The 25,082-nt window shown below is 41.2% G+C and overlaps 1 protein-coding gene, 1 long non-coding RNA gene and 1 pseudogene across 2 annotated transcripts; 1 reads left to right on the top strand and 2 right to left on the bottom strand.

Moving 5' to 3' along the window:
- The window catches only part of LOC113015543 (neural cell adhesion molecule 2-like), a 298,755-nt pseudogene that overhangs the window by 39,248 nt on the left and 234,425 nt on the right, over positions 1 to 25,082 (bottom strand).
- LOC113019751 (complement C1q-like protein 2) lies at positions 1,851 to 9,186 on the bottom strand. The gene is made up of 5 exons (XM_026163571.1): positions 9,023 to 9,186; positions 4,346 to 4,438; positions 2,811 to 2,882; positions 2,339 to 2,470; positions 1,851 to 2,241 (listed from the first exon to the last, which is right to left on the bottom strand). The coding sequence occupies exons 2-5, from the start codon at positions 4,407 to 4,409 to the stop codon at positions 1,958 to 1,960; spliced, it is 552 nt and encodes a 183-aa protein (XP_026019356.1). The 5' UTR covers positions 4,410 to 4,438; positions 9,023 to 9,186; the 3' UTR covers positions 1,851 to 1,957.
- Positions 4,422 to 24,771, top strand: LOC113019775 (uncharacterized). Its single transcript, XR_003272090.1, has 3 exons — positions 4,422 to 4,859; positions 13,481 to 14,258; positions 24,760 to 24,771. It is a non-coding gene; the product is annotated as an uncharacterized LOC113019775 (long non-coding RNA).

Genomic DNA, 25,082 nt, shown 5'->3' with positions numbered 1-25,082 from the left:
GTCCCACGGACCCTCCAGCGACGACAAAGGCTGGGGCGGTCCCACGGACCCTCCCCTCAGCGAAGGCAGACGAAGCTGATGAAGGCTGGAGCGGTCCCACTGACCCTCCAGCAGACGACGAAGGCTGGAGCGGTCCCTCGGACCCTCCAGCGAAGGCGGATGAAGGCTGGAGCGGTCCCTCGGACCCTCCAGCGGAGACGGACAGCTGAAGCGAAGGCAGACGAAGATGATGAAGGCTGGAGCGGTCCCACTGACCCTCCAGCAGACGACGAAGGTGGGAGCGGTCCCTCGGACCCTCCAGCGAAGGCGGATGAAGGCTGGAGCGGTCCCACGGACCCTCCAGCGACGACAAAGGCTGGGGCGGTCCCCGGACCCCCCAGCGAAGGCAATCCCGGACGAGCCCCCATATGTTACACCCCGGCCTAGGCAACCGGAGTGCAACACGAAAAAAGTAAAAATAAAGGAAAAAAAAAAAAAAAACACACACACAAAAACCCCCCACTAAAGCTCACCACCAAAATCCCGAAACGAAAGTATCGACAAATCTATTTACAACAGACTATTTATTTACAACAAAACACCAAACTATTTACAACAAAACACCAAACTATTTACAACACGGGGGAGATCGCGACCATGACACACTGAAACACAGGGTTTAAATACATAGAGGGAGCAATCAGGAAAATGGACAACAAGAGGGAAACACAGCTGGGGCAACTCAGAACTGACGAGACAGGGAAACGTAATCTGAAAAGACTAAGATAACACAGACTTTCAAAGTAAAACAGGAAACACATAAAAGTCACGCCAAAAAGAACACACTGACAACACCGAAACGTAACAGTGTGTGTGTGTGTGTGTGTGTGTGTGTGTGTGTGAGAGAGATAGAGAGAGAGAGAGATATTCAGGTAACTTACTGGGTTACTGCACATGCTCACAACTTTTCAGCACAACAGGTGCAGTTTGGTGTTTTACTGCCTCCTGCTGGAACAATGATGGCAGCTCTCAAGACTTTATTGGTTATTGTCATTTCGTGTTACACAGCCTGAAACGAAATACTGTTCCTCAGCAGCCTCTACAGTGCAATAACCAATATATTTTAAAAAGAATAAATACAGTTTAAAGGGAATAAGTTTAAAAAAGAGCAGCAAAAAAGGCATAAATAGCTTAAAATCTAAGTTCTAAAAAAACCTCCAGTTTTTATTAATATTTTATTATTTATCAAATTATTATAAACTAAAAATATTTTTTACGTGATAAACGGCTTCAGTGCTTCGTCCATGACCTCCTGAAGGTAAAGGGCCCAAAGAGCCAATCAGCAGCTCTGAAACAGGAAATATGACTCATGGAGAAGTTCACAACAGTTTCAGCTGCCAGTTGTACTCATCACCATGGAGACTGTCTCCATGGTGGAGGCAGAGTGACAGTGTTGTAGATGCTGCATTTTGAAGCCTCAGTGTTTATATTTTTGTTCACAGCCATGTAGACAGAGAGGCAGAGAGAGACAGTGTTGTCACTGAGCTACATGTGTCAGAGCTCAGATGAGGCCCACACATGTGTGTTATCTGTTGTTGCTACACACAGTTAAGATATGGAACATGTGTGTAACCAATTTTCATAGGTTTTAATATCCTGATGTTGACAATTGATGCAAATACAATAAAATAATAACTACACATGTTATGTGTTAGTCTTTAATACAGCTCTCCAACACACACACAACAAATAAATAATCAGTCACTTTGATTTTTTAAAATCAAATTTATCATTATTTTACTAACAGATTTGCAAATCGTTACATAAAAATATTATTAACTGCTTTTAGAAGTAGAAATGATTTATGAGGTTTTAGATATTTAAGATAACTAGATTGCCACCTATTGAATTAATGCACATTTTAAAACATCAGAAGCTGGTGGATAATAGAAGACAACTTAAGGAAGCGTTTCCCTTTTTACATGGTGAAAAGAAGATGACCACTGAAGGTGGAATGGTGAAAATGATTGTCATATATTTTAAAACTAACCCAGAGACATAAAAACACCTGATCTCCAGTCTCTAGACGCAGTGAGGCTCCATTAGAAGCTGTTCCGAAATGTGAGGCCTGACGCTCCCACGCTGAAAAAATGCGTTCTCCATTCTTAAACAACACAACAGCTACACCATAAACAGGATCTCCAGGTCCACATACGTACCACTCAAAGTGGTAGGCTCCTCTCACTGGTGCAGTGAAAATACCTGTGGGACATTTGTTAAGTGGAAAATCAGATGTTCGAACATCGTGAACATCAGTCTGACATCAACATAGCTGAGAAGTGACATTCAGTCTTATTACCTGTGTGTGGGTTGTAGGCATTTCCAATGTTTGTGACAAGATGTTTAAAGACAAGCGTAGTGTGTGTGTTAAATGGGCCAGTAATTCCACCACCTTCAGCCAGTAAAGAAGCTGAAAAAGCCACCTGTTTGACTAAGAAAGAGAGAAATGTCATAAATTTAACATTTTTGCTGCGGTGTCCCCCCCCTCCCCAAAAGACGAAATGAAAAAGTTTTAGTGAAAGCATTTGATAGATTTCATTCTTACAGAAGCCAAAACCAACTAAGAACAGCTGCAGTGTGGTAGCTGTCCACAGACAATTTGGAGGAGGAGTGCTGAGATAAATACATTTAAAGAAAAGGTTGTAGATATGTTTTGCCACACAGTGTGTAGCAGTCTTCTTGGTAACTGGATTGCAGCCTTAATACACAAAAAAATACACAGATATTTTAAGATGAAAATAATCAGAGCCATGTTGACTTCATCACATTACCTAGTAGCTGTTGATTAAGATTTTCAATTGCAGTCCTCTGCTTATCCACTTCCTCCAACTTTGCTGCATTGTCTGAAAAAGAAAGTTTAAAAAATAACATTCTCTAAAAATGTATAAATACCCTGTGTGTGTGTTAGGAGTTTTAATTATTGTTCTAACTACAGAGTGCTACTGAGGATATCGTCGGGTGGTGGAAGAAATAGTTCGAGGACCTCCTTAATCCCACTGACATGTGGGATTGAGGGAGATGAGTCTGTGGACAAGGAGGATGGCTCGTCTATCACCGGGGGCGGGGTCACTGAGGCAGTTACACAGCTCCTTGGTGGCAAGGCCCCTGGGGTGCATGAGGTTCGTCCTGAGTTCTTGAAGGGTCTGAATGTTGTTGAGCTGTCTTGGTTGACATGTGTCTAAAATGTTGACCTTCAACAGGTCCTGGCATCCAGCTCCCACTGGAGCAGTATGCAGCCATGGTCCTCAGTGGAAAAGGGTAGAGCGCCCACTCCGTGTCAGGGACGTGTTCCTGCACAAAGTGGAGGAGTTTAACTATCTCAGGATCTTGTTTAAGAGTGAGGAGAGTGGGAGATCAACAGACAGATTGGTGCTGTGGCTGCAGTGATGTGGACTCTGTATCGGTCCATCATGGTGAAGAGACAGCTGAGTGAAAAAGTAAAGCTCTTTCCTATCCAACACGTTGCAACACGTTCTCACTCCCAAAGCGTAACATTTTACGCTAGGTGACAAATCGTCAACATATTACGTTTTCGGCTACCCACCACGTTCCTAAATGACGACCTCGGAAAAAAGAGGAAATATGAGAACTGTCTGGACTCCATCTACACGTTTTCGCTCTTTTTCTTCAAATCGCTTAGAAACACGTTATTTAACATCATTATAGTCCTGGTTAAGGTCAGGAATAAGGTTATGGTCAGGGCTAGGGATAAGGTCAGGTTTACGGCTGGAATACAGGGCTGGAACGTCTGTTACCGCGGGAGCGTCATTGCACTGGATTCCAGACATGACCCGCCGCGTACCATAAGAACGCCGAAGGTCTCCTTTCGCGTTCCTCAGGAACGCCGCGGGATTGAAACGGGCTGTCCTATCAGTTTGTCCCCACCTTCACCTATGGTCACGAGCTTTGGGTAATAACCAAAAGAATCAGATTCTGGATAAAAACAGTGGAAAAGAGCTTTCTCAAGCCTGGGAATGCCTTGGTGTTCCCCCGGATGAGCTGCAGGTGGGGGCCGGGGAGGGGAATGTCTAGGCTTCTGTGCTTAAGCTGCCGCCCCTGCGACCCAGCCTTGGATAAGTGGAAGATGTATGGTTGGGTTGAAACTACCCTTAGATAAATTATACTTTGCACATATTAGTACATATTACATTTCCCCCACTGAACCCATAAAAAGCACAAATTTTGATGATTTCATATACTTTAACCTATAATTATTAATCTCACACATTGGAATAAATGAACTCTAACAAATAATAATGAATCACTAATATTCTGTTATACAATGAAACATGTGTACATACAGTACCTTGTTGTTGCTGTTTAAGCTTGTCAATTTCAGACCTCTGTCTCTGAAGTTCAACGTTCTGCATTTCCAGGTCTTTCAGTTTTGCGACATGGTCTGACAGAAAAGAACATAAATAAGTCAATATGAATTTTATTTATCTGCATCATTTGAATCCCTTTTCATTTTTAGTAGGTTAGATTATTGAATAAATAATGAATAAATAATAAAAATAAAAAAATAAATGAGAAACGTTAGTGATAGATTCATGAAGTGACATTGATTGAATTTCATTATCTGCCTCTGTCTGATTTGTGGAAACAGAGCAGACCAGAAGCAACAGCGAGAACTTCAGCGTGATCTCCATTCTGTCAGTGAAAACTCAACAGTATCTGTGTGTCATCTGCAAACCTGACTGACTTTTATATTACACAGTACAGAGGGGAGGTCACTGTAGCATTAGATTCAACCTTATTCTAGTGAATCAGTGACTAATGTAATCTTCATGACTTCAGATGCAGTACAAGGAGAAGAACAAGTGAGTATCAATGATTGTCAACTGATAGTAAAACATGAGCATGTGTGTTTCCACCAACTGACCAGAGCTTAGAGGACAAATATCAAAATGTGTGCTCAGATACAGATGTTTAAGCAGCTGTGAAAGAACATATCTGGAAGTTTTTGGCACTGAGGAAGTAATTGCCTTTGATTATGGAATTCCTCTAATAACTCAGAGCAAAAATACTCTAAGCGACAAAATGCATAAAGTAATCTTTACAACTTTTACAAGGTACAAGACTACAAAGAGATAAACAAGTGAATGTCAATGATTATCAGCCGTTCATAAAATTAATCAGCACGTGTTGTTTTAGAAAATCCAATGTGAATGTAGGAACCATGAAGGTCACTGACATGGTATAACTTGAAGATGAACTTCTACTCTTCATGTGTAACATGACACTTGGTTGACCACCCTTCCCACTCCAGTTCAATAAAACCACAGCTGTCCTTTTTTGTTTCTTTCTTCTCTGACCACTTAGGTGAGAAAGCTAGTGTTCAATGCTTTTCAGAGAATGAATTAATCTCTGACCCTTCCACTCCAAGCACTCCTCCAGATGCAGTGAACAATCTTATAAGCAATACAAGAGCATGCTGAAGAGTCTTGGTTGCTAAATACAGCAAAAGTATTCGGGCCCCTTGAACTTTTCCACATTTTGTCACATTACAGCCACAAACATGGATCAGTTTTATTGGAATTCCACGTGAAAGACCAACACAAAGTGGTGCACACGTGAGAAGTGGAACGGAAATCATACATGATTCCAAACATTTTTTACAAATAACTGCAAAGTGGGGTGTGCGTAATTATTCAGCCCCCTTTGGTCTGAGTGCAGTCAGTTGCCCATAGACGTTGCCTGATGAGTGCTAATGACTAAATAGAGTGCACCTGTGTGTAATCTAATGTCAGTACAAATACAGCTGCTCTGTGACGGCCTCAGAGGTTGTCTAAGAGAATATTGGGAGCAACAACACCATGAAGTCCAAAGAACACACCAGACAGGTCAGGGATAAAGTTATTGAGAAATTTAAAGCAGGCGTAAGCTACAAAAAGATTTCCCAAGCCTTGAACATCCCACGGAGCACTGTTCAAGCCATCATTCAGAAATGGAAGGAGAAAGGCACAACTGTAAACCTACCAAGACAAGACCGTCCACCTAAACTCACAGGCCGAACAAGGAGAGCGCTGATCAGAAATGCAGCCAAGAGGCCCATGGTGACTCTGGACGAGCTGCAGAGATCTACAGCTCAGGTGGGGGAATCTGTCCATAGGACAACTATTAGTCGTGCACTGCACAAAGTTGGCCTTTATGGAAGAGTGGCAAGAAGAAAGCCGTTGTTAACAGCAAACCATAAGAAGTCCCGTTTGCAGTTTGCTACAAGCCATGTGGGGGACACAGCAAACATGTGGGGGACACAGCAAACATGTAGGGGACACAGCAAACATGTAGGGGACACAGCAAACATATAGGGGACACAGCAAACATGTGGAAGAAGGTGCTCTGGTCAGATGAGACCAAAATGTAACTTTTTGGCCAAAATGCAAAACGCTATGTGTGGCGGAAAACTAACACTGCACCTCACTCTGAACACACCATCCCCACTGTCAAATATGGTGGTGGCAGCATCATGCTCTGGGGGTGCTTCTCTTCAGCAGGGACAGGAAGCTGGTCAGAGTTGATGGGAAGATGGATGGAGCCAAATACAGGGCAATCTTGGAAGAAAACCTCTTGGAGTCTGCAAAAGACTTGAGACTGGGGCGGAGGTTCACCTTCCAGCAGGACAACGACCCTAAACATAAAGCCAGGGCAACAATGGAAGGGTTTAAAACAAAACATATCCATGTGTTAGAATGGCCCAGTCAAAGTCCAGATCTAAATCCAATCGAGAATCTGTGGCAAGATCTGAAAACTGCTGATCACAAACGCTGTCCATCTAATCTGACTGAGCTGGAGCTGTTTTGCAAAGAAGAATGGGCAAAGATTTCAGTCTGTAGATGTGCAAAGCTGGTAGAGACAGACCCTAAAAGACTGGCAGCGGTAATTGCAGCAAAAGGTGGTTCTACAAAGTATTGACTCAGGGGGCTGAATAATTATGCACACCCCACTTTTCAGTTATTTATTTGTAAAAAATGTTTGGAATCATGTATGATTTTCGTTCCACTTCTCATGTGTGCACCACTTTGTGTTGGTCTTTCACGTGGAATTCCAATAAAATTCTGTCTGGACAATGTCATATCATGAGTAATAATTAAAAATAATCCATATACATAAAACAAACACATGCACACACACACAGTGACATTTTAGACCTTCAGAATACTGTATATACTTTGGGCATCTCGGTGCTGATCCAGAATCCTTACATTATTATTTATTACTAGAGCTACAATAATAAAGCAAAGAGGAGGGGGAAGTAATAAATATGAAATAATGTATTTATGATGATTCCATTTGTTTCACTATCCACTCTGTGCAGGGCAAAGCTTATTACATGTTTAAACTGTAGAGATACAATCATTTTACTGCTGTAAAATCCAAATTTTGTCATATTTAAAATATAAATCTAATATAATCTGCTTCTTAATGTATGTTCTTTAAAATACAGCTTGTGTTTTTTAATATATTATAATAATTATTATGTGGACATGCATATTAGATCGTTTTTTAGTGGAATATAATCCCTCCAGAAAGGAAGGAAAAGCTCTGTAACTTACTTTAAAACTAAATATGTTCCCTAAAACGGTGACAGAGCTACAGACACATGACAGCCTTGCACAGGTAGCCAGCAGCTGTGACCAGCACTACCTGTGCAGTTAATACAAGGACAGGTAATGTTTGTCGCGCTGTTGCACACACAGCACGCTCATTTGTTTCAGTTCGTCAGTTGCAACAAGACAACTTACCAACGTGTACGTAATAAGCCAATACTCCTGGGTGCTACACACTACAGTGTACGCTGTACACCTACTTACTGGTTTTTGTCGCATCAGTCTGTGTCTCTGAGTTAACTTGTGTTTCTCCTACAGCTCCGGACCGCTAAAAATGCGCGTGCTATTTGTGAGCTCGTTCCCGGCTTGTAACCAGCGCGTTCTGCCGTCAAGGGCGATCATTGGTTAAATGTGATCATCTGACTGATGCAAGCCAGATCCTTTCATTTAGCAAAACTGTGATTAATAGTTAAATATTATTGTTGAGGGGCACAGACAAGACTCTGCAAAAAATTTTTAAAAGTTGCCTCAACAAAAGGGCACTCTGGGCACCCATCAGGAAAGGGGCGGGTGCTCAAGCCCCTCCAGCCCCCCCCCTCTGCACGTGCCTGCTGTTACACCATCGTAGGTTATACAGGCACTGATCCAATAGGTGTTTTGGCAGCCATCTGCTGTGACTGGTTGGGGGTGACGGAAAAGAGACGAGGGCAGATGGCGACAGGATAAAAGACACACATCAGGAAGAGACAAAGTTTATTACTCCTACTGATTAAATATCACAAACAACAGCCAATACAAACTAAACAACAAGCTAACAGGGGTGCTGCAGTCTTGGAATAAAACTGCAGAGATGATCAGTCTATGAAACCAAAGGTGCGTTTTATATTGGGAGAAGTACCAAAAAATGTAAATAATGGGATATAAACTTGGCACTAGGACAAGCAAATGATTTTAAACTGGGCAGGAAAAATAAGATGCTTTTGAGTGGAGTCTCATGGGTCCCCCAAATATTTGTATCTTTACAAAAAATAATAATAACCAAAACGCAAAAAAAGAGTAATATTTGGCATAATTAAAACTTGCCTACTAAGAATGACATAAAAATTACATAAAGTAGCACAAACACTTTAATATGCCACGGGTAAATTGAGCTGTGGCATTTTTCCTTTTTAAATCCGCCTTTTTTCTGAGCTAATTGAAAGCTGTTTAGAGATCCGTGGTTCTTTCACAGAAAATGATGCATTACTGTAAACTGAACACAATATAAAGTATTTAAAATGAGTTAAGCTTTACACATGTGCCGCAGTGACATTACTGCAGGTGTGATTCACTGACAATCACTTCCTCACTGAATGTTTCAGTGGTGCAGTTGCTCGGGCCTCTGAATCTCTGTTTTTTTGTATTTACCTGCTGCTGATGCTCCTCATGCTTACCTCTGGTCTTACCTTTGCTTCTTCCCCTCTGCTTGGATCTTCACCCATGTGCCTGTTGGACTGTCCTCTCCTCTGTAAACTCAGAGACCTCCTTGCCCTCCCCATTACACATTCTGGCTAAACTTGATAAAAAAAATACTGTAAAACCTAGGGATGGGTATTGATAAGATTTTAACGATTCCGATTCCATTTTCGATTCTGTTTAACGATTCGATTCTTTATCGATTCTCTTATCGATTCTTTTTTTTTTTTTTAAAAAGGAGAACACTAAGGTCGATTAGCTCAGAGCTTTGTTTTATATCTTCTCTTTGAACAAGATAGAAATTTAGGAGTAACATGGCCTTACAAACCCAACAGTGAGATCTTGAGAGATCCAGCCTACGGCTCTTCAATGGGGTGTCACAGGGTCCCCAGGAAAAAAAATTGTAAATGTAAAATAATAAAATAAATATTCTTGTGAGACATATCACATATTGACGGGGTCGGGTTATGTTAAAAAGTATAAATTGTTATACTTTGTTCATTGGTTCAAAGGTACCCCACACCTCTTTTTTTGTTTGCTTGTTTGTTCTGGTGTATTTTTCATTTGAACTGTTACTCTGCCAGAGTACTCATATTTACAAGATGGCATTGAACGCCCCATTGGTGTATCAGGAAAACTATTTTGTACGTATGTTCCTTGAAGGGGATTGAAGTCGTTCTTTTTTCCACCGCAGCGAAGGGCTAGGAGTAGGAGAGGAGCTGCTGTATGTTTTTGTTATCGAATCGATCTGATTGTGAAATAAAGCATATGCAGTGAGAAAGCAACTCCAGGAGTCACCCCTGCCTTAAAGCTGCAACATTCTTCTGTAGCAATAACAAAGTATAACATAAATTGTTCTGTGGCAATTACACAAGAATATCCAGTAATGTCCCTGCCTACAATTAAACACATTCACTTACCAAAAATCGGGGGCATCTGCTGTGGCAAATGGGTGCAAGCCTTTGACCACAAACTTAGACACTGCTCGGTGACATTCGTCTATCCTGGCCTGAAAGGAGACGCTACCGGTAGACTGCAGCGAGAACTACCAGCGAGCGCCAGCCAGACTCTGTCTGTCTCATCATGGTCACCTACATGTACAGTAATGGCAGGTCTTGTAATAAGGCAGATTGCGCTAACATAATATGCACTGTTAGTTGATTATTTACCTGCCGCATTAACGGTAGAGGACGTGCAAACGTTAGCGCTGCTGCTGGGTTGAGATTCACGAGTCCGGAGCGGAATTAAAAATGCGTGTCATCGCGTGTTTTGTGAGCAAATGCTTTTGCATATTCGTAGTGTTTCCTCCCTTAAATGAAGTATCTACTTTGCAAGTTGCCCTGTTGTCATCGGTTCTCATAAAGTATAATCAAACTTTTGAGCGTTTGAGCCGCTTAGGCGCCATGTTTCCTGCCAGGTAAATGACGCTCCGCAACGTGGTGACGTCATTCGGGGCGACTGGAATCGATAAGGGAATCGTTTGTAAAAATGGCAAACGATTCCAAGGAATTGAAACAGTGGGAACCGGTTCTCAACAAGAACCGGTTTTCGATACCCATCCCTAGTAAAACCAATGTGTCCTGCATTTGAGTCCAATTATCATGAACATAATTTCTCTCTTTTTAGTTAATAGATCAGATTGTGTGCTTTATAACATGTTTCCTTTATTTGCCTTTTCTTTCTGTGGTCATGTTAAAAAGCAGAGTGTAGTATATTGTTAGAGAATTGAGCCTGTCCACAGTAAAATAGTCACTTCTTTAAACTTAGTCCAAAATGGTGAGAAGAACCTTAACCTCACCTCAGAGTCTGACCTTAAACAACATTCAGTGTTCTGTTCTTCTTTCTGCTTTGTCCTCTCTTGTTTTCATCCATGTTTCTAGAGTTACATTTATTTATACTTTGTGTCGGCTCAGTGATTTATTTTTCTGTCTGCAGGTAGAAAAATCATTGACGTTTGCAGATGACACAGATGCTGTTATGTTTTCAGTGACTGAATGGAGATCATTGCAGTTTTCTTTGTTCTTTTTCCACAGATCAGACCACGAGCAGACTGCACTCCAACAACCCCGTCCACACTACATTTGACTGGTACTCACACTGCCCTTGAACATAAACTAAACAACATGTTGATTCCACCATGTTAGAAGATTTATAGAACTATCATATCATCCCCTCCGTACTTAAGTAAGTACTTAAGTAAGTAAGTACTCATTCACCCCTCTTTCTGTCATGGTATAAAAAGCTCAGGTTTGCACAGACACACATACTACGTCTGAAAAGAAGATCCAAGGTAAAGTGTTGGGTTGGGTAGTGAGACTATGCTTAATGGTTATTTGTGACATGACAATATTGCTGTAATTTCCAGAGAAATTGATGGCGGAAGGAAGAAGATCTTGCACAGTTCATTTTGCACTTGCATTAGAGCATGAAGCAAAGGTGGAGAGTCAGAAGACTGAAACTGACCAGTTGAAACAACAGCAGTTTTTTTTAATCATACGCACTGGACTCTAAACTAAAAAGTGATTATTAAATGTGAAAAAATGTAAAATTGCTGTACTGCATGGTAATTGGTTTGTTTCAGTGTCATGGAGCTGCAGATGTTTTAGAACATAAATCCTGAAAAATGCAACCAAAACCACCCCAAAAAAATTATATATATATATATATATATATATATATATATATATATATATATATATATATATATATATATATATAATTTTTTAGGGGTGCAACGATACACAAAATTCACGGTTCGGTTCGGTTCGATACTTTGGTGTCACGGTTCGATATTTTTTCGATACAAAAAAATGTTCATGCATTTTTAATTTGTCATTTATTAAAATTATAAATATATATTTTAACTCAAACGTGCAGTTTTTAGATTTAATGTTGCTGAAACAACAAAGGGATAAAATAAATCTATCTGATCAAGAAATCACTCATCTTTGGAAAAGAGAGTTTATTACAGAGAAATGGCTCTTTCCAAAATAAAAGCTATACTATACGCTTCTTCTGGGCTATATTCTCAGCAGCATATTAAACATATCAGGTCCCCATAAGGAGAATCATGTGCTAACGGCTGTCTAAATGACTCGGGTAAAGTTTGCAGCATGCGTGCTTGTTGTTTTTGTCTGCTTCCACTTGTCTTTGCACTAGGATGATGTCGGCGTCAATGTGCAGTCATATTTGTTGTGTTCTCACTAGTGCTGTCAGCGTTAATCTCGTTGAAATGACGTTAACGCCACAACACGGCAAATCTCCGTTAACGAGCTACAGCGGATCGCCTCGTGCGTGGGGCTGGACGGCGTCAACACGTTAACAAGCAAACTGCGCTTCACCTCTTCAGTTCTGAAAGCTGATGGAGAGTCTCGGGTGTTTAACTCCCAGTGAGGTTGTGATGCTGGCGGACGTCCTGAGAGTGGATGACCCACCCTGCTGTCAACTGAGTTACTGAGGTCACATGGGTCAATGTGTGAGGGGGGGGGTGAATGGCCCGGAAGTGATCCCAGGACTATGTTATAGGTAGCCAACACTTTTTCCATGTTTGAACTTAATGTGACCACTAGAGGGAGGTATGTGCCTCTTAGTGCCATAAACCAGCTGTGCAGCAGGCAGGTTGTTTGGCTTCATTTTTGCACAATGGGAGGAGGCGCTGTCGCGTCGTCCATGTTTTCTACAGTCATTGATTTGGACACAGCCAATGTGTTTCGTTTTACTCTTCCCCATGTGATGTCATTATGTCCATTTGTGTCAGCTTTTTTCCCAGGTGCCTCCACTTCCCCATCACCTCATATGTGTATGTAAGTCTTCTGTCTCCCTTTGTTCATTGTTGCTTCGTCTGTGTTCCCACCCCCATGTCCTCATAGTCACAGAGTCATAGTGTGTGTCATAGTGCCCTCATATTATCACAGTATGTCATAGTTGTTCATAGGTTTCTTAGTTCTCCTGTCACCAGCCAAATAAAGGCTCGCTTTTGGTTTCAAGTTCCATCTCTCTGCCTATGTCTGTTCGTGGGTCGTCTACATACACTCCACAACCGAGACAGGAGAGGAACCTGATAACAGCTGAACGTTCTTTTGTTCACACGGAAAATAGGTGTGAAAGGCAAAATTATAAATTGTTTCTAAAAAAAATTAAATAAAGCTGTTTTATTAAATGAATATATACATAATGCAAATGTGCTCATGAATGAGTTGACTCTGTGTTTTCAGAGTTAACAGATTCATTCAGCGATATTGTCTGGATCTGAAATATTGCAGGTACACGCAGAGTGCAGAGGATTTTTACACATACACTGATAATTGTTTTCTATAAGTCTCTGGGTCAGGAAGTCCAAACATGACGTCCTGAACTGGGCCTTAGAATAAGCTGAAGGATAACATTAGATAATCAAGGCAGGATGTGTTTTTGTGTCCATGTGTTTCTGATTCCAGGAGGAGCAGATACCAGGGGAGGTCGGATGTGGACGGGGAGGATTCGCAGCAGACTGCCACGTTGGATTTGGGAGAAGATAATAATATTTTGTCATTGTCAAAGTATAAAAGCTGTACAGCCCATTTCAGGGTTAGGGTTGGGGTCAAAGTGAAACTAGAAATATTTAGAATTACAATGAGTTCAAAGCGTGAGGAGGTCTGATGTTCCAACAGTGTTCAGGATGAGAATTATTACCTGCAATGCTCCAGTTTGACCTCATGGTGGCAGTGCCGTCTCACTGTTATAATGGCTACACTCAGACTACAGGAGAGAACAAGAGGCTGTACTAAAACTCTGATGTTTTATCATGTGTTTATGACATCATGCTGACGTCAGCCTGATAATACCTGTTGATTCAACTTAACAGCCAAGGTTTCCAAGGTTCTTAAATGAACCACAAACTACAGGGTAAGAGTGAGCTGCTGAAAGTCAGATCTGTTCTTCAAAGCAGACTTTCAGCTTTATTACAAACTAAGAGTCGGATCAGCACAAATACTGACACAGAGATGGCTGCTGGCACTGCGCTGCTCTGCTGCACTTTGCTGTTTGTCCTTGTCTTCGTCTCTGCAGGTGAGATTGAACTAAACTGAGGTTCTCTCTGAGATAACAAGAAGTACAGGAGGATTATTTTCATCTGGATTCAGTTTGTCTGTGTGTGAAGGAGACACCAGGCTGGGTGGACACTTAACATCTGTAATCCAGCTGTGACAGAGACAAAGAAGTGTAATGTGTGTGTCAGTGTGATGTGTTGTAGTGTCAGGAGTCAGGATGCAGCTACAAAGCTTCTTGTTCAGTGTATACAAACAGCTGTAGCTCCATAAAGGCAGCATGCAGAGACTCACAGTGTCTTATAATGAGAGGCTGCTTTCTCTCACACATTATGTTCACTTATTATCAGCACATGTTGTTGTTCTGTGGAAGCTAACATCTTGTAGTTTCTGACACTTTGCATGTTTAGCATGAGGCTAAAATTCCCCCTCAGTGGGTCACTGGTGACCTGCTGGATGTTCAGAGGTTCATTAAATCCAACATGACTAAAAACTCAAATGTCAAAGTGTTGTTTCCTCTTTCAGAGCAGAAAACCATCACAGCTGAGTCTGGACAGGACGTCACTCTGACATGTCGAGCTCCAAACAACAACATTAGAGTAATAAAGTGGGAGAGATTTAACCTGAGAGATGATTATGTGCTTTTGTACCAGGATGGTCTCCCTGATTCAACACACCAGCATCCATCTTTTAAGAACCGGGTGGATCTGCAGGACAGACAGATGAAGGATGGAGACGTGTCTTTGATTCTGAAGGATGTGACAGTTCATGACGCTGGAGCATACGAGTGTCGTTTCTTCATGGAAGAAACTCGCTCATGGAAGTCCATCAGCAGCCTCAACCTGATTGTTACAGGTGAGTGAGTAGAGTTGAGTGTGTGTGTGATCAGAGGTGAAGCTGCTTCCTGGTTGTTGATGTGTGTTTGTTGTATGGATGAGCTGGTGGATGTCAGAGGTAGACAGATGTTTCTCCAGCTGTTGTCTTTGTGGCTGGTAGTCTAGAGTTGTAGAGCAGCATTGTTTGGTTAGAGCAGAAACAAAGACATTTATGAATCCGTCTCTTCTTCTCTTGATCTCTAACTCGTCTGTAAACATGTGTGGGGAAGCTCAATGTTAAAGCCTACAGCTGGAGGGGGAGGGGTGAAGCTGGTGGTTGTGAGTCTGTGAAAGTGAATCACAGTCAACTACAGCCCCTTAAATTGCCTTATTACACAATGCTGAGAAAGCATTCGAACGGGTGGAGTGGGATTATCTGTTTTATACTCTAAATAAATTTGGATTTGGCCCTAATTTCATTTCATGGATTCAGTTACTTGACTCCTCACCTATGGCACGTGTTAGAACAAATTTGTTATTCTCTTCTTATTTCCCACTTCTCCGTGGTACGAGACAAGGATGTCCCTTATCCCCTCTCCTTTTGCGTTATCAATTGAACCATTGGCGATTAAAGCCAAGCTGACAGCTGACAGTTGCATTAAGGGCATCTTCAGAGCTGACCAGGAGCACAAAATATCCGTATATGCTGACGATCTCCTGCTGTATATGTCAGAGCCTTTATAACACTGAATAAGCATATCCCTGCATTTATTTGGAACGGCAAAAGTCCATGAATTCGTAAAGATTTCATGCAGAGGACTAGGCCAATGGGTGGATTAGCCTTGCCAATTTTTCAGTCTTATTATTGGGCAGCAAATATTCGAAATATGCTGGATCAGTAATTTTACCACAGAGACTCCAGCTTGGCTCCAAATTGACTCATCCAATTGTGGCAAAATGTGCCTATCAGCTTTGTTGAGTTCAGCTCTCCCATTAGAACTGTACACCTATAAATGTAACCCTTTGTTGTATGACTCGCTCAGAATCTGGGTGCAATGTAAGGTTTGGGTTACACTATCAGCTCAAATCATATGTTCCCACCCTCAATGATGGATTCTGCCTTTAAAATATGGGAAGGTAATGGACTTAGAAATATCAAAGACCTTTTTGCAGATGGAATTTTTCTCATTCACGCAGCTCCTGAAGCAGTTTAATGTTCCTCGCAAACATTTTTTCCGCTATTTACAAGTTCACCACTTTGTAAAGAGTCGATTTCCTTCATTTCCAGAAGTACCTGAGGAAACTTCTTTGGATAAAATTATTAATATAAACACTCATAAGAGAGAGGCGATTAAAGAAATGTATGCTATATTATTAGATCTTCAATCTCCTTCTCTCTCCATCCTTAAAGCTCAGTGGGAGAAAGACCTTGGGATGACTTTAACAGATGAACTCTATGTTTTCTCCATAGGGTACACTCTTCTTCTATATGTGCCAGACATGGGCTGACCCCCTGTGTAACAGATGTAAAGCAGAAACAGGTTCACTCCTTCATAGTTTTTGGCCCCAATCTTCATAACTATTGGGTGTCTACCCATACGGAAAAGATGCATATAAATCTTATAAAGTTTGTATCGGTCTTGTGTGAAGCTTGTATGAAAAGCATACAAGAGTGAAAACAGATTAAGATCCCTTGAAAATTATATAAATGAAACTTGTATGTTTTGGATATTTACTAAAACAATATAAGAAAGTAATGAGAAAGTGGCCACTTTCATGAGTAAATCATATAAGCCTTATATGATTGACTGTATGAAGTAGGCCACATCTTATGCAAGTCTTATAAGTTTTTTCTATTTCTTTTCCATATGGGTATATTTAACACCTTTTCAGAGATATATAATGTTAATTATGATCCCTCTGCTCTAATCTTTGGGGTGATACCTCAAAACATTACTTTGCCAAAATACTATTCAAATTATTTGCTTCACTCATTGCAAGGCGCCTTATACTTTTAAGATGGAAGCAGGAAGCTCCTCCCACACATGAACAGAGGCTTGCAGAGCTCATGAAGTTTTTGCATTTAGAAAAGATGAGATATACACTGGTAGGTTCAACCACCAAATTTCTTGAGGCATGGCAGCCTTTTCTAATGTACATGGAAACATTTAAAATGACCACATTGTCATGACCAGATACCATTCATCCATTTTATTTTTGTTGTTGTTGTTTGTTTGTTTTTTGTTTTGTAGGGGTTTCTTTAGTTTGTTTGTTTGTTTTCTTTCTGTTATCTTTTGGGGTATTGTAAAAACTGAACAGCAAACTACTGTATGTTCAAAGTTTTGCTATTAACATGCTGCTGTAACTGAAAATAAAATGAAAAAATAAATAAAACTCAAATGTCAAAGGAAATAAACAAAATATTTAAAGTCAACCATTCTGATCATAATTGCACTTTGACCTTTAACCTCTCTGCTCTGTGTTGTCTGAAGGGACACAAGAAGAAACACAATCAAAGATCATCATCTAATAACAGAAGACAATCTTTTATTGTGTGTTTCTGATTGGCTGCTGTAGAAGAACAGTTGTACTTTGACCTTTAACCTCTCTGCTCTGTGTTGTTTCATCTTTCAGATCAGAAAACCATCACAGCTGAGTCTGGACAGGACGTCACTCTGACATGTCGAGCTCCAAACAACAACATCTTCGCTCTAGAGTGGGAGAGAGCTGACCTGAAGTCAGGAAATGTTCTTTTCCGAGTTGGTTGTGATATTATTCTAGACGACCAGCATCCATCTTTTAAGAACCGGGTGGATCTGCAGGACAAAGAGATGAAGGATGGAGACGTGTCTTTGATTCTGAAGGATGTGACGATTAATGATGCTGGAACATACGAGTGTCGTTTCCTCATGGTAGAAGCACGCTCATTCAAACACAGCTTCATCAAACTGGTTGTTGATCCTCCAGGTGAGTGAGTAGAGTTGAGTGTGTGTGATCAGAGGTGAAGCTGCTTCCTGGTTGCTGATGTGTGTTTGTTGTATGGATGAGCTGGTGGATGTCAGAGGTAGACAGATGTTTCTCCAGCTGTTGTCTTTGTGGCTGGTAGTCTAGAGTTGTAGAGCAGCATTGTTTGGTTAGAGCAGAAACAAAGACATTTATGTCTCTTCTTCTCTTGATCTCTAACTCGTCTGTAAACATGTGTGGGGAAACTCAATGATAAAGCCTACATCTGGAGGGGGAGGGGAGGGGTGGAGCTGGTGGTTGTGAGTCTGTGAAAGTGAATCCTGCCGGTGCCATAGCTGCTGAAAACGTACTTAGTGCAGACACAAAACGTCCATCAGCTTCAAAGTGTGTCAGAAAAATGTCCACATGGTGACTGATGGATGAGAGAGGTCCCATTGTTGTTGTTGTGCACAAATCATTGAACAACACAAACACTTAGAGCTGCTTTCAGTGCTGCCTGTTTTGTTACTGCACACATTTCTGATGGTCCTACAGTCCAACGTAGCAAACGTCTCCCTGAAGCCTCTTCTTAGAGACCAAAGGTTGGATCAGAGCGAGCAGCTGAAAGGACACATCTATGAATGCAGTCAGAGACTTTCTCACAACCTCACACTTCATCTGATCACATTTACACTCAGGTTCTCTGTTAGTCACTGAGATTACAGACTCGCACATTTAAAATAATCTGAATGTTGGATCAGATGAAGTTAATATTTTTTATTTCTTGAACATATGTTTAATTAGCATGTTGCTAAAGCTTTAAGTAATGCACTGGTGACCTGGTGTATGTTAACAGGTCAATTAATCAAATCCAGAATAACTCAAATGTAAGCTAAACAGCATAAATATTAAACATAAACAACATCATATTTCCCCCATGGCACAGTCCACTCAGCACTTCCTGGAGTTTCTCATTTGATCGTTCATTGACACTCATGACTTACAGAGACTCTGATCATCAAACACAGGAATAAAACAAGCAGTGAGCACAACAAAGGATTATTAAAGAAGGAATATTAACTCTATTCTAACTCTAGTAACTCTACACCAGGAAACCACCAAATCTTCTGCAAACGTGATTTTAACCAGTCAAAATGTTTTTGGATATTTATTCAGTGTAGAAACCTAAAAAGTCAGTTTTATTTTTAGATGTTTGGTTGTTTTGAACAATTATATCAAACTGTAAGTATGATGTTTGGTATATAGTATTATATATTGCATGGTATTGATATATTGCACTGTTTGAAGTGCTTCGTATATAAAAGTAGTAAACTGTGTACACAGTGTTTGGTGTGACAGAGCTGTTGTCACTGAATCACAGGTTCAGATGTTTCAGCCTCATAATAAACAAACACGTTTTCAGAGACTCGAGGATTTGACCTTCCAAAAGTCTCAGACATGTTTTAATGAGCTCTCACAGTCTGCAGCCAAACAGGTCAAATTATAAAGAACAGCTGGATCAACCCAACATGACCTCTGACCCCGAAGCAGCTGTTAGACCTGTGTATTTGAAAAAAAATATGATTTTTTTATGGTGAAAGCAAGATTCCAGACTGCAGTTTTGGTCAGATCATGTTTTTAAATAAAAAGCAGAAAAATCAACATTAACATTTTCTCACTTTATAAATGTTATGAATGATTTTTTCATCTAATCTCCTGAACTAGAAGAGGACACCTCACAGCTGTTTCTCACCTGCAGGTCAGCCAGGAGGACACAGAGATGAACTGTGAGTCGGACGATCTGAGGACAGACAGAAACTCTCCTGAACATCCAGCAGTCGACTCTGATGATCATCATGTTCAGACTCGGACCAACAGTGTGTGTCTGTGCTGTCAGTGACTCTGAACTACAGTTTATTCATCTTGTTCATGAGATTTACTGACACAAAGTCAAACTGTGTTACAAACACACATGAATTTCTGATCTCAGAGTCAGTGAGTGTTGGAGCTTCAGGTTAGACAAATTAACTATTTTATGTTGGTGTGATTGTTTATTAGCTTCATGTGACTTTTTCTTCTTTAAGTACAGTCCACTGGAAAACACTTTGTATAAAAATCATCTCTTTGGCTGACATTGTTTTTAGTTTGTAAACCAATCTTACCCAGTTTAACAGATTGTACAAACTGTTAACGTCTCTCTCTGATCCTGCACTGAGAAGTTTGACAACCTCTTCAACTTTTCTTTAACATGACACACTGTTCAGGTCAGATTTAACCTGCTTTGACCTTTGACACCAGCAAAACATCCTGAACAACTTTGCTGGGTTGAGACCTGATTACTTTTCATAAACAGACCCATAAGACTCAAAAATATGAAACATATTTTCACATTTATACTGTTGTATAGATGATGCAAACTTTTGTACACTGATGCTCTTTTGGGTGAAGTTTGACTCATTTGTTTAGATGGATTTTCAGATCCACCAGTTTGGCTCAAATTAGAAACATTGTGATTTTAGGCAAAATTGCCACTCATAATGTATAAATATACACATCATGTTTGTGTGGATTTGTAATGAGACAGCAGTGAAGCAGTGAAGTCATCCTGTTGCCCACAGAAACAGACTCCTCCTGTGAATTAGTAAAGTAACACATGGAGCACATGAGGAACAAAGGTCATACATGTATCTCCTGAAGTGGATTCTGGGTCTCTGACTTCCTCCCACAGTCCAAAGACATCAACGGGTGTTTTTTATTTATCCGTGTATGCTGTGTGTGAATGTGTGGTTCCTACAGAACTTAATGGTCAGTAACACTAACATGTAAACATGAGTGCATCACATCAGCACATGAAAGAACAACAGTGTGGCATTAATATTACAGCAGTGAGGACAGTGTGATGAACTGATGCTCTGATCTCTGGTCTGACCAAAGCTTTAACTCCAAACATCTCTCCACTGTTAGAGCTTCTGCACTGTTTCAGGTTCAAATCATGGTTCATACTTTCATGGCCTGATGGTGTGACGCCTCCACCTACATCACTGAACTGCTCCACTTCTGTACTCTTCTCTCTGTGGCCTTCTTGAAACGTCCTCTTGGTGTTTGTGGGGTTTTTCTCAGTTCATGTGTGCCTTATAAGAGTTTGTTTTTTAAAGACAATGACAATCAGTGAATTCCTTCTGTGATTGAATGAAATATGAGCACTATGTAAGTGTGTAAGTGTTAATAAAGATTTACATGTACCTGTTGAATTCTCTTCTCATTGTTTTTGTCCCTCCAATAACAGACAAACCTCTGTTTCTGAAGTGCCTTAGAGCAACGTCTTCCTCTGTAACTGAATGCTGTGGGTAAACATGTCTTTACTTCTGTGCCTGAAAACAACATCTCCCTGTAGAAAGTGAAGGCTGAGCTCACTCAGATCACTCAGTCAGATCAACTGAGCTTAGAAATAAACTGATTTGTTGATTTTACAATGCTGTGATTGCAGCTATTCCACAACTCTCTCTGTTAATGGTGCACATGGCCACTGATTAAATGGTCATTGATCAATGATCATTATTCTTTCGGATAGCGATTGAGATTGTGGATAGAAGTGGCAGAAATGGGCTTCCTCCAAAGAGTGGTTGGCCTCTGCCTTAGAGATAGGGTGAGCAGTTTGGCTATTGGGGGGGCTCAGGGTAGAGCTGCTGCTCCTTCACATCGAAAGAAACCAGTTGAGGTGGTTTGGGCATCTGATGAGGATGCCTCCTGGGTGAATTGTTCCATGCATGTCCCACAAGAAGGAATCGAATGGAACTGAAGAAATCACTTGGAAGAGTGACAAAGCATTTCTCCAATTGAATGCGTCCAGATAAACAGAATCAACCTTTTGTGACACTTTTATAATGTTCAACACGATTACTAACAGATAACACACCCAGTGTACTAAACTCACTGTGTGCAGGACTTTGTTTGGTGTTTACATAAACGGTAAATGGTCTGAATTTCTATAGCGCTTTACTAGTCCCTATGGACCCCAAAGCGCTTTACACTATATTCAGTCATCCACCCAGTCACACACTGGTGATGGCGAGGCATTCAGTGGGGCAAAAAAGTATTTAGTCAGCCACCGATTGTGCAAGTTCCCCCACCTAAAACGATGACAGAGGTCAGTAATTTGCACCAGAGGTACACTTCAACTGTGAGAGACAGAATGTGAAAAAAAAAATCCATGAATCCACATGGTAGGATTTATAAAGAATTTATTCGTAAATCAGGGTGGAAAATAAGTATTTGGTCAATAACAAAAATACAACTCAATACTTTGTAACATAACCTTTGTTGGCAATAACAGAGGTCAAACGTTTACTATAGGTCTTTACCAGGTTTGCACACACAGTAGCTGGTATTTTGGCCCATTCCTCCATGCAGATCTTCTCGAGAGCAGAGATGTTTTGGGGCTGTCGCCAAGCAACACGGACTTTCAACTCCCGCCACAGATTTTCTATGGGGTTGAGGTCTGGAGACTGGCTAGGCCACTCCAGGACTTTCAAATGCTTCTTACGAAGCCACTCCTTTGTTGCCCGGGCGGTGTGTTTTGGATCATTGTCATGTTGGAAGACCCAGCCTCGTTTCATCTTCAAAGTTCTCACTGATGGAAGGAGGTTTTGGCTCAAAATCTCACGATACATGGCCCCATTCATTCTGTCCTTAACACGGATCAGTCGTCCTGTCCCCTTGGCAGAAAAACAGCCCCATAGCATGATGTTTCCACCCCCATGCTTCACAGTAGGTATGGTGTTCTTGGGATGCAACTCAGTATTCTTCGTCCTCCAAACACGACGAGTTGAGTTTATACCAAATAGTTCTACTTTGGTTTCATCTGACCACATGACATTCTCCCAATCCTCTGCTGTATCATCCATGTGCTCTCTGGCAAACTTCAGACGGGCCTGGACATGCACTGGCTTCAGCAGCGGAACACGTCTGGCACTGCGGGATTTGATTCCCTGCCGTTGTAGTGTGTTACTGATGGTGACCTTTGTTACTTTGGTCCCAGCTCTCTGCAGGTCATTCACCAGGTCCCCCCGTGTGGTTCTGGGATCTTTGCTCACCGTTCTCATGATCATTTTGACCCCACGGGATGAGATCTTGCGTGGAGCCCCAGATCGAGGGAGATTATCAGTGGTCTTGTATGTCTTCCATTTTCTGATGATTGCTCCCACAGTTGATTTTTCACACCAAGCTGCTTGCCTATTGTAGATTCACTCTTCCCAGTCTGGTGCAGGTCTACAATACTTTTCCTGGTGTCCTTCCAAAGCTCTTTGGTCTTGGCCATGGCGGAGTTTGGAGTCTGACTGTTTGAGGCTGTGGACAGGTGTCTTTTATACAGATGATGAGTTCAAACAGGTGCCATTCATACAGGTAACGAGTGGGGGACAGAAAAGCTTCTTACAGAAGACGTTACAGGTCTGTGAGAGCCAGAGATTTTCCATGTTTGAGGTGACCAAATACTTATTTTCCACCCTGATTTACGAATAAATTCTTTACAAATCCTACCATGTGAATTCATGGATTTTTTTTTCACATTCTGTCTCTCACAGTTGACGTGTACCTCTGGTGCAAATTACTGACCTCTGTCATCATTTTAGGTGGGGGAACTTTATTTAAATTTAATGTTTTTCTCAATAATTACTCCAAGGTTTTTTTTGTCCAAATGTCAGCTTGTTGTTGTCATAGTAACAATGTCAGTCAGTGTACTTACTGCTTTCCTTGGGTTACTGTGTCTATAACATAGCTAGCATTGTTTTATCCTATTAAACAGAAATGAGGCATCTTTGGCACAATTTTGGTTTTAGATGCTGTGATTTGAAGCATTGGGTTTTGCATTATGTCCACTGACATTTTTACATGGTGTTCAAAATTACTGCCCAAATATCTGCCAAGAGATGTATGCAACACAAAAAATGACTTCCCCATTCAAGCACCAATGCCACAGCAAGTTTTACAGTTTCACCAAAACAAAATGTTTTATTTGTCTTTAGAGGAACATCAGAGGGACACATCTAACACAACAAACAAAGCCTTGTAGAAAGGAAACAAAAATGACGTAAAAGGCTTCCCACTCCTACAGCTACAAAAATGTATAATTAATTACAATAATAATAATTTCTACAAAAAACGAATTTAGCTCTTGTAGATGCAGAAACTTCATCACACAAGTAAGCACAGCCTGATTGGAAATGGGGCATAGGTAGGGACAACCAGTCTTGTAGTCGTCCCCATTCAATCTCCAACCGATGATCACCTTCCAGCTGGAACTTACATAACCATAAAGGTAAGGAAAGGAAAAACTCAATGCATCATGGGAATCCCCCGGCAGCCTACGTCTACTGCAGGATAACTAAGGGAGGATTCAGGGTCACCTGGTCCAGCCCTAACTATATGCTTTAGCAAAAAGGAAAGTTTGAAGCCTAATCTTGAAAGTAGAGATAGTGTCTGTCTCCTGAATCCAAACTGGAAGCTGTTTCCACAGAAGAGGGGCCTGAAAACTGAAGGCTCTGCCTCCCATTCTACTTTTAAATACTCTAGGAACAACAAGTAGGCCTGCAGAGCGAGAGCGAAGTGCTCTAATAGGGTGATATGGTACTACAAGGTCATTAAGATAAGATGGGGCCTGATTATTTAAGACCTTGTATGTGAGGAGCAGGATTTTGGATTCAATTCTGGATTTAACAGGAAGCCAATGAAGGGAAGCCAGTCTCAGACCAACAGAATAGACCCAGCAGAAGAAGCTACTTCCATTTAGGAGTTTTCAAGGCCTCTGAGGATTTCCTCCAGTTTTTATCCATCTATTGGTATCAAGACTGCATCTGTGAGGATTTTCTGCCACAGAGGGAATTTTCCACGACTCCTACAGCTGCCAAACGTCTTGATGCATGCTCAATCATCCAGGTAAGTAAATCTCCAAAAGCTGATTCTGTTCATCTGGACGCAGCGTTATGTGGGAGAAACGTTTCGTCACTCATCCAGGTGACTTCTTCAGTCTCAGCTGACTGCAGGTTTCCTCAATCTTATAAACAGAACATTTGCATAATCACTGAAAGCAGCCCACTGAAGGAAGAATGGGCTGGGAGGTCAGAGATCAGTGGGCTTTGGTCAGTGGTTGTTGATCATGAACTGACAGATCTGTATCCTGTGTGTGCACCCACTGTGGGCCTTTTCTGTGCTTAGTGTCAGCCTGAGCTCCATGCAGGCCTCAAAGGCCAAGCAATTCA

The sequence above is a fragment of the Astatotilapia calliptera genome, chromosome 3, assembly GCF_900246225.1.
Source record: "Astatotilapia calliptera chromosome 3, fAstCal1.2, whole genome shotgun sequence".
Lineage (NCBI taxonomy): Eukaryota > Metazoa > Chordata > Actinopteri > Cichliformes > Cichlidae > Astatotilapia > Astatotilapia calliptera.
The sequence above is the reverse complement of the archived record's forward strand: the minus strand, read 5'-3'. Positions and strand labels throughout refer to the sequence as shown.